We start from the raw sequence: 14,457 nt of genomic DNA on the forward strand, positions 1-14,457 counted from the left end.
TAGAAAAAAAATGCATTCCTGTGTTACAATACAAACTAACGCAAACTAAAAATCTGGTTGAAAACAAGCACAAAACTGAATGCACCTTATATGGAGAAGCCCTGATATGTAATACATGTGAGGCAAACTGCATGCAATAGCTGAACCGGCTCTTCCGTTGAAATGTCTGTTCCAAAACCAGCAACAGCAGCAGAGCTGAGAGCAGCAAGAGTCGCAGAATGCAAATGCACACATTCACAATTACCTTGCTCCAGTCTAAAGCACAGGGACCGTCTCGCGGCTTCCATCTCAGGAGTTGGGTTATCTAGGACATGTCTACACCACTGCAAAGGAGTCATGGATTTCTCTGATGAGGTGAACGTCTTTGAAGAGCCAACGTATAACCTTAAAAAAAGAAATCTACATTATAGGTATGATATAGGTAGAGACTACCTCTCTTTGGGGGAAAACAACATGTACTTAACAACTTCTATAGACACAGAACTCACATTTGATTACTTCAAAGTACCAAAAATCATTTTTAACAGGTAGATGTATCCTCAAGTAGAATATGACATTTTCTGTAGCCCGGTGAGACCTTCCAGAAGGCCTAACGATTTTCCCCTTAGCTGTGTGTTTCAGAGTCAGGGATCAGAGGCTTTTGTTACTGATGATCTTACTATCACCCTTTACATGTCGAACATTTTCATCTCTCTCTTTGGCATTAGAATCTCTTATGTGAACTTGGGCTAATGGATGTAAACATGGCAGATCTTACTGTAACTTTAAAAACTAAACCTAAACAAGTGAGAGTCAGTTGTTTGTTGATTCTCTGAACCCTTAAATAACAAGATATTTCTCCTGTCTCAAATCTACAGCTAATCTTGGTATGTGCTTCTTTTCATTAAAGCCAAACAGCTTTAAAAGATGCATTTTAGGAAGAATTCACTTTCAGCATCTAATCATTACACAGTTAATGGGCAGCATTCAAAATAACCACCTGCAAGTACTGCAAGTTATAATAAAGGTTTTCTCTCACTGACATACTATGCTGAGGTAAATTTTAGAATATTTTAAGTGATAGGCTTGTACAAAAAGGTTTATCTTGTGGAATACTTAACTGTTAGTTAAAAAGAAAGAGGGGCGGGGGGAATGACCTCCCTGAAATTGCTGGCTCAGTATAGCAAGTACTGACCTTGCTATACTAAGCTTATTATAATGACAAATCTAAAGTAATACTCCTTCAAACAAAGTTACCATTCTAATGCACATATTCTTGGAACAACATATTACACTTTGCATGCTTTTACTGTGCCAGATAGGACTTCCACCTGTTAGATAATTTATCAGTTATCTAAGATAGTTGGGGAATATACTATTCTTCAGTAAATTATTCTTATAGATCAAGGGTTGGCAAACTTTTTCTGTAAAGGGCCAGCAAGCAGATATTTCAGGCTTTGTGAGCCACAGGATCTCTGTTGCAACTACTCAACTTCACTGTTCTAGTCCAAAAGCATCATAGACGATAGGTAAATGAGTAAGCATGGCTGTGTTCCCATAAACTTTATTATTTATAGACACTGAAAGCTGAATTTCCCATAATTTCCACATTCTTTTGATTTTTTCCCCATCATTTAAAAATATAAAAACCCATCACGCAATACAAAGCATGCAACAGACTTGATTTGCCCTTAGGACAGTTTATTGACTCCTGTTACAGAGGAAGATTCTAAAATATATCTCTTTTAATTGATTTAGCAGTATTTTCAACATATCATTCTTTCCCTAGATGTGGTGCAAAATCGTGTCTCCATCAAGAATATACTAATTATGTAAAAACTCATATTCCTAGGTCCCATCTCAGTCCTACTATGCATTACCTATCTATGGAGGTAATAATCCCTTCCACCCTTCTTGCTAAATGACCCCTGAATTGCTCAGTACCGGGTATCTCTCCCTGCTCCCTGCTCCCCCAAGGTTAGTCCGGGCTAGTTATTCTCAACTTTTGGTGTGTCAAAATTACTCAAAGGCCTTGTTAAAATACAAATTACTAGACCATACCCTCTAACTTTGTGATTTAGTAGGTCTGGGGTACAGTGAAAAAAATCTGAGTTTCTAAGAAGTTTCCAGGTGATGCTGATATTACTGGTCTGGAGCTCACACCATGAGATGCCCTGGGTTAAGGCAATCATGGTGATTCCACCATTCCCCTTTGCCTACTGACTGGTGTAGGCCCAAGACACTTATACAATCCTAGCCAACAATAAACAAAGGAAAATTATATGACAGGCTTGTGGGCAAGGTTTTCCTCATGTTTAAAGGTGTCACAAAAGACTCAATTATACGCTGCCCACAGGAAATGCATTTTAAATATAGACACACAAATAGGTTACAAGTAAAAGGCCTGAAAAGTAATTAAAAACAAAACAAAAAAAACTACCCTCAAAGAAAAGTCCGGACCCAGAAGACTTCACTACTGAATTCTACCAAAACAAAAAAACAAAAACAAAAAAAAAACTCTTCACAAACTCTTCCCAAAAAAACAGAAGTGGAGGGAATACATCCTAATACTGTCTATTAGGCCAGTGTTACCTTGATACCAAAACCAGACACACATATTACAAGAAACTAAAGACCAATACACTAGTGAACACAGATGCAAAAACTTTAAATACTTCAAGCAAATTGAGTCTAACAATATATAAAAAAGATACTTCATCTTTTCCAAGTGGGGTTTATACCAGAAATGAAAGCTTGTTTTAAAATTCAAACATCAATATAATTTATCAATTAACTAAAATAGAAAAACCATATGATAATCTCAATAGACAAAAAAGTACTTGACATCCACTCCTGATAAAAATTTTCAGCAAATTAGGAACAGAAGGACACATCCTCAATCTGATTGGAGGCATCTACAAAAACATCATACTTAAGGGTGAAAGACTGAACACTTCTCCCCTAAGATCAGGAACAAGATACAGATATTAGCTCTCGTCACTTCTATTCAACCCCACTGAAGGTTTCAGCTAATGTAATCAGGCAACAAATAAAAACATCTACATGAGAAAGAAGTAAATCTGTCTTTATTCACAGATCATCTATGTAAAAAAAATCTGAGGAATATACAAAAAAGATAGTAGAATAAGTGAGTGTAGTAGCAAGATTGTAAGACACCAGATTGATGTAGGTAAGTCAAGTGCATATTTGTATATATTAGCCACACACAATTGGTTATTTTTTAAATTTCACTTTCCACTTATAATTGCATTAAAAAAAAAACAGATTCCAGAGGATAAATCTGACAAAAAATGTGCAGGACCTGAACACTGAATACTACAAGATACAGAGACATTAAAGAAAACAAATAAATGGAGAGAGATACCATGTTTAGAGATCAGAAAACTAAATATTGTTGTGAATTCTCCTTTAATTGATGTACATCATTAGCAAAATCCCAATCAAAATTCCAGCAGGCATTTCTGTAGAAATGTAAAAGCTGATTCTAAAATTTATTATGGAAATGCAAAGATCCTAGAATAGCCAAATAACTATTTAAAAAACAAAGTTAGAGAGCTACAACTGATTGAGATTTATGACAAAGCTACAGTAATGAAGACAGCTTAGCATGGCATAAAAATAAATAGATCAATGGAAAAAAATACAGTCCAGAAATAGAACCACACATATATGGAAAACTGGTTTTTAACACTGTACAAAGACAATTTAATAAAAAAAAGATAGTCTTCTGAACAAATGGTGCTGGAACAAAATGGATATCCAAATGCATACAAGTGAACTTTGATCCATAATTCCCATAATATCCAAAATTAACTCAAAATAGAAGAACACAGACAAAAATGTATAACTTGAAACTGTAAAACTTTTGTAAAAAACCATAGATAAGTCTCTGTCCCTGGGTTGGCAAATATTTCTTAGACATAATTTCTAAGACTGAAAGAATGATTCATAAGGAAAACAAATGATCACTTGGACTTTATCAAAAGTAAAAACTTTGCTCTTTCAAAGGCATTGCTAAGAGAATGAATGACAAATCTCAGATTGGGAGGAAAATTGTTGCAAATCGTGTATCTAAGAATTTTTATGCAGACTATATGTAAGAAACTCTGCAAACTCAATAATCAATCCAGTTTTAAAAAATGGGCAAAAGATTTTAATAAAAATTCCACCAATTATTGATGGTGAACAGGTATATGAAAAGATGTTCATTAGTCATTAGGGAAAAGCTAATTAAAACCACAATGATATACTACTACATAGCTATTAAATGGCTAAAATTTAAAAGATTAGCCATGGCAAGCGTTGATGAGCATATAGTACAACTGCAAGTTTCATACAGAGCTGATGGAAATGTACGATGGTATAATCACTTCAGAAAAGAGTTTGGCAGCTTCTGAAGAACATACACCTACTCTCTGTTCTAGCCTCTTAAGTCATTAAGTATTTCCCCAAGAAAAAAAAAGCATGTGTCCATACAAAGACTTACACATAAATATTCATAAAAGCTTTATTTGTAATACTAAAAAAACTGAAAACAATCCAAATGTCCATCAAAAGATGAGTGGATAAACAAACCATGGTTGTATTCACACAATCTGTTCCCACAATAAAAGTGAATGAACTATTGACTCGTGTTAACAATACAGATGAATTTCAAAATAATTATCTGGCTTAAAAGAAGCCAGATGAAAACAAACAAATGAAAAAGAGCACATGCTATGTGATTTCACTGATATAACACTATAGAAAATGCAAACTCATCTACAGTGACAGGAAACAGACCAGTGGTGCCAGGTTGGAGGTAGGCAGGATGAGGAGGGAAGGAACACAGAGAACCACAGGAAACCTGAAGTGCCGAAACTTGTTCACTATCACAATTGTGGTCATGAGCTCAAAGGTATACACATATGTCAAGGTCTATCAGATTGTACATTTTGAGAATGTACAGCTTATATGTCAATCACAATTCAATACAGCTCTTAAAAAAGGCCATAAGACAGGGACCAACTGCCTTCTGTCCCTCAGTGTTAACATGAGGGACTCAGACCTGTCATCTACCACGTATGTGAACAGAAGCTGGTGCCACAGCCCTGACATGAAGGGCCCATAAGTAGTCAACTGCAGAATTTCCTTATCTCTAGACCTTGGGTTAACTAATTTTCCTCTTTGTTTACCACACACACAAATTCATGTCTTTGACCCTTTGCTTGCTCTCAAATACCTCTCAGATACTATCTGAAGTACTGTTCTGCCTGCTACCTCCAGCATCCTATGGGACAACTGACTATCTCTTCTGTTGCTAGGAAGCTTCCACCAACCAGCTTGCCTCTGGATTTCAGATACTCCCACCAACTTTTTTTTGATAGAGTCTTTCTATTTTGTTTTTAGGGGAACCCCACAGGATGATGTCCTTAATCTCTTAGGGCCGGTGATATAGTTCTTTCACTTGACCAAATGGCTTCACAGCATACTCGAAAGCAGTCCTTATGGCCACAGGCACGTTCAGTCCCTAAGTGATCCACTCTGCTATGTTCACTCTTGGCTTTCTTTCATACCTCATCATTCATGTCCACTAACTGGTACTATAGCTCACCTCACCCTAAATTTCATAGAATATACACATGATCACAATACTGAAAAGCAGGGAATTCAGTTGAAAGTCTACAGAAGGGATAACTGGAATCTTAAGTCCTCTCCTCTAACCCATACAGCCAGTCCTACTACCCTTTCTCCATCAAAACCTAAGACCAGAGACTCACCATTTGGATAGGCTGGGCCAGAGAAGCCCTGACTTCAGGCACACCAAACTTAACTGAAGGAGGAATGAAGTACCGTATGGAAACAGAGACTAAACCAAGGTCCACATCCTGACTGGTTGGGACTCTGGTCTCATTTTTCTCTCTACATTCCTAGAAGTGAATGCCTTGCTTCTATCTCCCAGGAATATAGAAGATTTATGTCTAGAAAAACAGATGCACCCAAAAGAAGACCTAGAGATGAGATACTTAAACCTGGACTGGCTGCCTACCCAATCGCTAGTAAACTGTATTAATCAAATAGCTCAACCCATGAAAAGCTTTAGATCAGCTTCAATACTTCCTCTAGGTATAAAGAGACATCCAGTGACACCAAATATTTGAATATTCCCTTTGCATATAATGCTGAGACTAAAAGTAGAGGGGAAAAAAATAAAAACCAAGGAGAAAAGCAATGCAGAGAACAGATGAAAAATCCAATGCAACTAAATTGATATCATCTAAGAGACTGTTGCATTCAGTAAAAAAAAAAAAAAAAGATATTAAGGAAGTTTCTTCATTCTTGGAAAATTAAACAATTAAAGCAACAATAAGAGTCAATAAATGAGTTTATAACATCAAGTTGAAGAAGTCTCCCAAAAGCAAAACAAAAACATAGATCAGCAATTTGAAAAGACAGATAAGAAAATTAAATGATTGCACTAGGTGGACCAATCTACATCTGACTCTTACAAGTGATTAAAAAAAAAATTAGAGAGAAAGATTTTTTTTAAAAAGCAAGTAAATTTCCCAGAGATGAGGGCAGGTCATGAGATTCTTGAATGAAAGTGTCCACAAGTGTCCAGTACACCAAATACATAAAAAGAATCACACTAGAATACAACATGTATTTTACAATAATAAAGAAAGCTAAAGAAAAAGTCACAAATGATTAGATAACCAAATCATAGCATACTCAATAGCCAGAAAAAAATAGAAGCTGGAATAAAATGAAAGATGCCTTCAAACATAAGTTAACTTAAACTGTTATACCCAGCCCAAGTATGAATTTTATTGTAGGGCAGAACAAAAATATTTTTGAATATGCAAAATCTCAAAGTATACCTCTCATGCACATCCCCTTTCTCAGAAAGCTATGGGAGGCTGTGTCCCACGTAAGAGAATAAATGAAATACGAAGACAAAGGATTTAAGAAACATGGGATCCAACATAGTCAAGAAACTAAAGGAGTTGCCACGGAAATAGCACTGTAATCCAGCCTAAAGAGCAAAGAGTAAAGCCAGGAGCAATGGAATTCAGAGTTTCAGAAGGGACAGCACTACAAAATACATTTTTAAAAACAGACTTAAGAGATTACTAAATGTGTGTGACTTTATTGAGGAATTTTTTTACTCCACTAGAGTGTCTGAGGAAATAATTTGTGATAAGGAATTATAGAAAGTGAAAGAAGACAGAAGAGAAGCCATTACTAATTCTTGGAGGAACAAAGGGATCAGAAAAAAATTAATGTAACATACAATTAACAAGTCTCAGCTAATAAATTATAATCATAATGAAAAAATTAAATATACAAGAAAAACTATAAAAACCTTATAAGAAGAGGAGAGAAACTGGTGGTCAGGGCTGTGGGGAACAAAGGTAAGTCTTCACCTGCCATAACAAGTCCACAGATGTCTCAGATCATAAAAGTACAACTACTAAGAGTATAAAGTGATGCCTATGTAAAGAACTCAGTAGTAAGGAGGAGGCTTTACTGATTTCTGTAATAAGCCTTGCTAGAGGGAAGTTTTTTGACTACATACATACTGTTTATTGTATTATTTTGATAAACAATGCAAAGGTACCACATTAAAACAAAAGTAATCATTTTCAGAGTCAGTTTCCAAACAATGTGTCTAGGATAGCTATGAGCCTAGTATTTCTATGACTTGGCCTAGAACCAGAATTAAATAAAGAAAAAAGTAGATAATTACAGAGATCATGGAGCTACAAACTCCTTGAGTGCAACACATCTCCAAAATTAAGGTAAAAAACATATGAATTTCTCCTAAATAGTTCTAAGCTTCTAAAGAGTCATAGAAATGACCTTATTCATTGTCTTTACAATGCAAGTAACAATTACAATACCCCAGTTTGCCATCATTAGTGCAGAATTCAAATATTAGAAAAGCCACCATATGAAACATCACACTAACTTCAACTTTTCTTAAATATCTTCCAAATGCATGCACACACCTGGACATTATTATCCCTCTTGCAGAATACCTTCTTTTCCAAACAGGTCACATTCTGGCCCCCCTGACTTAATACATGTGATAACACTGGGAGGTCAAAAATACAAAGCCCACCATAATAATCCTGAATGTTTCAAATGAAGTATTACAACTGTCATGAAAAAAAGTTACTGTCATGAAAAAAACAGTAACAACTGTCATGAAGAAAACAGTAATTTCAGTTACTCTCAAGAAAACATTTGGTTCTAAAGTCATCCCTTTGCAGATAATACAAAAACAAATAGTACAGCTAAATATATACAATATGTATATATATATGTATTTGCAAACCTGTCATTGACAAGTAATATGTGGCAATTTTCAGACAAACAATTGTAAGAGCCTTCAATCACCACAAGTTTTATTTTAAGGAAAGCTAAAACACCACCACTGATAAGCACAACCAACCAATTAGTTCTCTTGAACAGTATTGGATTCACTAGCACCTGCTAAGCTCAAACTGGGCAGCCATCGCAAAACTCAGCATCACCTAGCTATTAATACCTAGGATCCAAACTTTAGTTACTGAACTGTCCAATAGCAAACTTTCCCTCCACCCCACTCCCCACCCCACCCAACCCAGTTAGAGCTAAACTTATACTTCAGCATTTCACTTCAGTGTTTCAGAGTTACTCATGTAAAATACACATCTGCATACACTTCAGTCAACTCCATTTGCTCTTAGAAAACATTGTGCATTTTCAATTAACACTGTCAGAAAGTGAAGCACCCTCTGGTCTTTCCACTGAAAATCAATTATGCAAAAAACAGGTTAGGTGGTCTAATTTAGCTGTGCCATATGTATAGAGCAAGGTGTTCAACAGCTTTGATGAAAAATTGGCAATGATTTTAGCCAGATGTCTGAGGTCCTGGTATTACACGTGAAAGATGATTATCTCATTCATTAAATTTTCCTAAATTTGTACATATCACCATTTTCCTCGTATAATTAACAACTTTTCTATTGTCTATCCCAGTTGAGCAAATTTAAAATCTTTACATAGCCTCAAAATATTGAGACTGCTAATTTTCATTCCACCAAAATGAAGCCTCCTTATAGGACTATGTTTTCCACTAGCTGGCATGTTTGTGCCTTGGCATTTTCTTCATAGCACTGTCTTCCTGGTTGAAGCATACAGACCTGACTTACCCCAGAGTACTACACTATATCTTCAGATAGTGGTGCTTTTCCATCTGTTTTCTCCAAGTCCATTTTGCTTTCAAACAGTATAAACTGGAATTTTTCTAACTTTGACCATAATTCACTCTAAGTTCAACTGAAATAAATATTTGAAGAAATAAGAAAATTGCCTTGGGGGCCGGATGCCGGTGGCTCATGCCTATAACCCTAGCACTCTGGGAGGCTGAGGCAGGAAGATCGCTCAAGGTCCGAAGTTTGACCAGCCTCAGCAAGAGTGAGACCCTGTCTCTACTAAAAATATAAAGAAACTAATTGGCCAACTAAAAACATATAGAAAAAAAAATTAGCCAGGTGTGGTGGCTCATGCCTGTAGTCTCAGCTACTTGGGAGGCTGAGACAGGAGGATTGCTTGAGCCAAGGAGTTTGAGGTTGCTGTGAGCTAGGCTGAAGCCATGGCACTCTAGCCCGGGTAAGAGAGTGAGATTCTTGTCTCAAAAAAAAAAAAAGAAAGAAAGAGAAAGAAAAGAAAATTGCTTCGTTTCAAGACTTTTCATCAAAATGAAAAGCAGAACACATTCTTTTACATTAAAGGTTTGTTTTTGGCCAGCCAGGTGGCTCAAGCCTGTAATCCTATCACTCTGGGAGGCCAAGGCGGGAGGATTGCTAAAGGTCAGGAGTTGGAAACCAGCCTGAGCAAGAGCAAGACCCTGTTTCTACTAAAAATAGAAAGAAATTAATTGGCCAACTAAAAATACATAAAAATTACCCGGGCATGGTAGCACATGCCTGTAGTGCCAGCTACTCGGGAGGCTGAGAGAGAAGGACTGCTTGAGCCCAGGAGTTTGAGGTTGCTGTGAGCTAGGCTGACGCCATGGCACTCTAGCCCTGGCAACACACTGAGACTGTCTCAAAAAAAGAAAAAAAAGAAAAAAGAAATAAAGGTTTTGTTTTTTTTTTAAGGAAGATACTACTTATAAGTTAAATAATTGTTCAGAAAGACAAAACAACCTAAGAGACCTGAGTGATCACTCACTAAAGACCTAGCATCAAGCAAATATTATTTCTATTATTCACAATATTCCTTGGACACATGATTCTTGATCCAAATTTTGCCCAAGCTGTTAATAAAAGGGGATTAATTATAGTCTAAGGCAGGGGTTCTCAACCTATGGTGAGTTGTATAATTATTTCATTATATGTATTACAACATAATAATAATAAAATATACAATAAATGTAATGTGTTTGAATCATCCCCAAACCATCCCCCCTTCCCTGGTCCACGGAAAAACTCTGTCCCATGAAAACAGTCCTTTGTGACAAAAAAGTTGGGGACCACTGGTCTAAGGTTTTGTCAGAAAAGATATACATGAAAGAACTTCTAAGATATTCAATGATTAATTTACCTTCTTGCCTGAAGACATGACATTTTAGCAGAAAGTACTATTCTAAATAATCAAATATCAATTTTGTTCAAACCATTAGGATGAAATCATAAAAATGCAGAAAAAATTGTAGGTGATACAGTTAACAGTAACTTGGTCCCTAATATTGTTATTTTAACAACGTTGCAATTGTTACAGGGAGAGGTGGAGCTACATGCATAGACAAAGATGTCCAAGAAATTTTCAATGAAAGGTATTTAAAAAACTGACATATATGTTTGTATAATGATGTGTACAATTATGTTCTTTATCTTGAAGTATCTACAGAGTATTAACGGGGTTAATTCAGAGTCATGGAAAAGAACTGTGGACAAGAGGACCTTTCTGACCTTATATCAACTTTTTTAATATAAATGTAAAACTTCTAGTTTTCAATATTTTTTAAATGACCAGGTACTATATACCCACTCCAGTTGTTTCTTAATAAACAGAGAAAATAAAAATAAGTTACCATCCTGCAAACATCAGGGAATCTAAATGAAAAGCACTCTGTTTGTAAGACCACATGACAGGGACACTATAGTCTGCAGTGATAAAGGAACTTCAGAGTGCTTTGCAAGCATTAGCATGGGGGTTAAACTTTAAAAACAAAACTCTGCTTGATTATTTTTCATCAGTATGCCAAAGTGTTGCGATTCAAAAATATCTTAATGTATAAAATGTAATGATAAATTTTCTGTAAATCAGAGCACCTTAAAATTTTTAAGTCCATCCCAGTATGATTAATGATCTTTCCTTGTTTTTCCACCTGGGATTCTAAATGTAGGTTTGTTTTGAGGAAGATACTCTAAATAGTGTGCCATTTGTCTATAGAAACATTTGTAAAGCATCAAGGCATTGATTTTATATATTCACCTACCTACTTGATGATTGAAATTAATAGAACATACATCAATTCTGATTTGCTTCAAATCATCTGAAGAGCTAACATGGTAATCCCACTAAGTAGGTGGTTTTTGTCAAAATTAGTTATTTCAATGCTATTTGGACTAAATACAAACTATAAAAGGAAAGCCTAAATATCAACATACTAGCAATAGTTGGATGGTAACTAAATATGGTATAAATCCATTCAAAAGAAGAACTGTTAGATTACTAATCTAACACACTTACAAATAATAAATCAGAAAACACCAATTTTTTAAAGCATGAGGTTGATCCCAGATATCACCCCATCAAAAATACAAACAAGTTTTCTTCCTCTGTTTATGTACATACCAATCAAAAAAGGCCAAGTAGGGACTAAATCTATCTGAAATAATTTGAAAGTGGCATAAGGGCTTATAGTTATTAGTCTAAAACTGAAGAACCATCACAAGAGCATTTTCCAGTCCCACATTCAGGCTGAAACTGAGATTACAACACAGCTTGGGTTTTACAGAGATAAAGGTGTAGCTTCCAAAGAATGGCTTAAAGTGGTGAGTTGTTTGATTTTTACAACTTGAGCTACTAGCACAGCTGCCAAAAGGCACTGAGGAGGAGGATGAATATGCCTCTGAAAGGATTATTATTATTTTGACTCTTGAATCAAACCAATCAGTTAATGTACTTTACAGCTAAAGTTCTCACATACAGTGTAAGGATAAAGGAACACAGTAGTTCCCAACAGGAAACCAGTAGTGTTCGCCATCTCCCATGCCCTTCTGTGCAGTTATGCAACAGGAACACAAAGTGAGGAAAACCCAGCTTGGCAAAATAAGAAGGGTCCTAAACAAAAGGACTCAAGATAAAAGGAAACCTACAATTATTCTTCACGCCACTGCTATGTAGAGGAGAAGGCTGTTCTGTTTCCTGGCATGGACCCCAACTTCCACCTTCTCTGAAGCTTCTACTTATCTGACCATACCCCACTTGTCTAGTGACCAGGAAAACTTGGGAAGTAACCAGAAGTCAGTCATTAAATGACTATTACCCCATGAGCATGCAGTAGGAAAATTACATAATAAAGGAATCAGATGGCTACCCTCAAAGTTATTCATTCAAAAAAAGTAGACAGAGCTAACCAGATTGCCACTGAATAAATGCTATGGGTCTCAAGGTTTCTGATAACCAACCTAACAAGCTTCTAAGGAAATAAGGTTTCTCTAGTCTCCTTTTTCTTTAACCTGCAGTTTAATTTTTAAAACTGAAGAAAGTTCCTTGGTTATTAGATTTTTTTAAAAAAAGGTGCCTTCAACCTGTTCACGCCACTCCCTGAAAAGCCCTCATTGTTGACACCATTACTTGTGATAGTGAGGTCACCGCATTTTAAAAAGCAAGCCAATCTCCGAAAAGAAAATATCAATGAAAATGCAGCGAAAGAGGGCATAGGACCGTAGAACTCAAACTGCAAGAACGAATCTTTTAAGAAGATATCCATCACCAGGTGGCTTCGGATGCCACCCGAGCAGGGACAGCACCCAAATCCCGTCCAGCGTTCGTTTGGAAAGAAAAAACAGTAACAGGGGCAGACTGAGGCCAACCTCTACCCATCCCCCGTCACCCCCGCTAAAAGACTGGGAAAAAGAGCAGGATTCAGCAACAAGACATGATGACATGGATTTTGCAGTTAAGGCTAACGAGGAGCTTGGGACCCAGCCGTCATCAAATAGCAGAACGCAAGGCAGATGGAGGGAACCATTCATCTCCACTGGGAGCGATTAGAAAACAGGTTTCTGCCTCCGTGAAAAGCCCCGGCTCATCCCCTGACTCGACACTTGCTAGGCCACCCCGTCCGAGGCCCGCGGGGCGCCCCCTTCCGCCCCACGTCCCCGCTTCCCGGGGCCCCGAGACCAGGTCTGGGGCGGGGAGCGCAGCCGGCAGTACCAGGTGTAGTCGTCCTCGTCCCGCCAGGCGGCCACGCTCTCCAGGTCCAGCGGCTCCACCTCGTCCAGCAGCGTGGGGGGCGGCGAGGGTGGCGTGGTGGCTCCCGCCGGCGGCGTCCCCGCGCCCCCCGGCTCCGGCCCGCTGCTGCCCGCGCCGAAGAAGCCCGCGGCCGGCTTGAAGTAGACGAAGGGCGCCTCGGGGGGCTGCGCCAGGCTGCAGAGCAGAGAGGGCGCGGGGCTGGGCAGGCAGAAGGTCCCCGGGAACGCGGGGCTGGAGCCGCCGCCGCTGCCGCCGCTGCCGCCGCCCCCGGAGCCCAGCGCCAGGCCGAGCCCCAGGCCCCCCGAGGCGGCGGCGGCGGCCGGGGGGCTCCGCGGACCCAGCGGGCTGCAGGCCCCGGCGGGGGGCGGCGCGGCGGGCGGCGGCGGCGGCAGCAGCAGCAGGTGCGGGGCGGCGGCCGCGCTGGCCGCCCGGCTCCGCAGCTGCTCGTTCTGCTTCTCCAGCTTGCGCACCAGCTCCTGCAGCTTCTTCACCTCCAGCTCGGCGTTCACCACCGGCCCGGAGCCCGCTCCGGAGCCGCCCCCCGCCGAGGCGCATTTCACCTGCTCCGCCATCATCGTGGGCCCCGGGGGCGCCGCGGCGGCCGGGAGGTGCGCACGGGCTCCGCGGGCCGCGGGGAGGCTGCGGCTGCTTCACCGGCGCCCGGGGCTGGGGGCCGACCGCGCCGGGGCTGGGGCCGAGCCGGCCGTGCGCATCAGCACCGGGCCCTCGCCGCGGGCCGAGGCAGCCGCCGCCGAGCCGCTCTGCACATGCTCAGTGCGCCCTCCGGTCCCCTGGGCGCCGCGGCGGCTCCGGGTTTTAGCCGCGGCCCCGGGGCGGGGCGGGGCGCGGGCGGGGGCGCAGGCCGGCCCGGGGAGGGGGTGGGGACAGGCGCCCCCGAGGGGGCGGGGCCGGCAGCGCGGGCTGGGCCTGGGGCGCCGCGCCCGCCGCGCCACCCGGCCCCGGGTGCCTGATGGGACCTGGCCGGGACTTTCCCGCCAC

The 14,457-nt window shown here is 40.0% G+C and overlaps 1 protein-coding gene across 2 annotated transcripts in view; it reads right to left on the reverse strand.

Moving 5' to 3' along the window:
* The window catches only part of SLAIN1 (SLAIN motif family member 1), a 54,388-nt gene extending 40,138 nt beyond the window's left edge, over positions 1-14,250 (reverse strand). For both annotated transcript variants that reach the window (XM_012785739.3, XM_020290296.2), the window contains exons 1-2: positions 13,420-14,250; positions 245-384 (exon numbers count right to left, since the gene is read on the reverse strand). In XM_012785739.3, the coding sequence (XP_012641193.3) occupies positions 245-384; positions 13,420-14,033 (754 nt within the window). In that variant the 5' untranslated portion in view covers positions 14,034-14,250. The remainder of the gene's footprint in view (positions 1-244; positions 385-13,419) is intronic.
* Positions 14,251-14,457: the final 207 nt, after the last annotated feature.

Source organism: Microcebus murinus, chromosome 13 (assembly GCF_040939455.1).
Source record: "Microcebus murinus isolate Inina chromosome 13, M.murinus_Inina_mat1.0, whole genome shotgun sequence".
NCBI classification, from domain to species: domain Eukaryota; kingdom Metazoa; phylum Chordata; class Mammalia; order Primates; family Cheirogaleidae; genus Microcebus; species Microcebus murinus.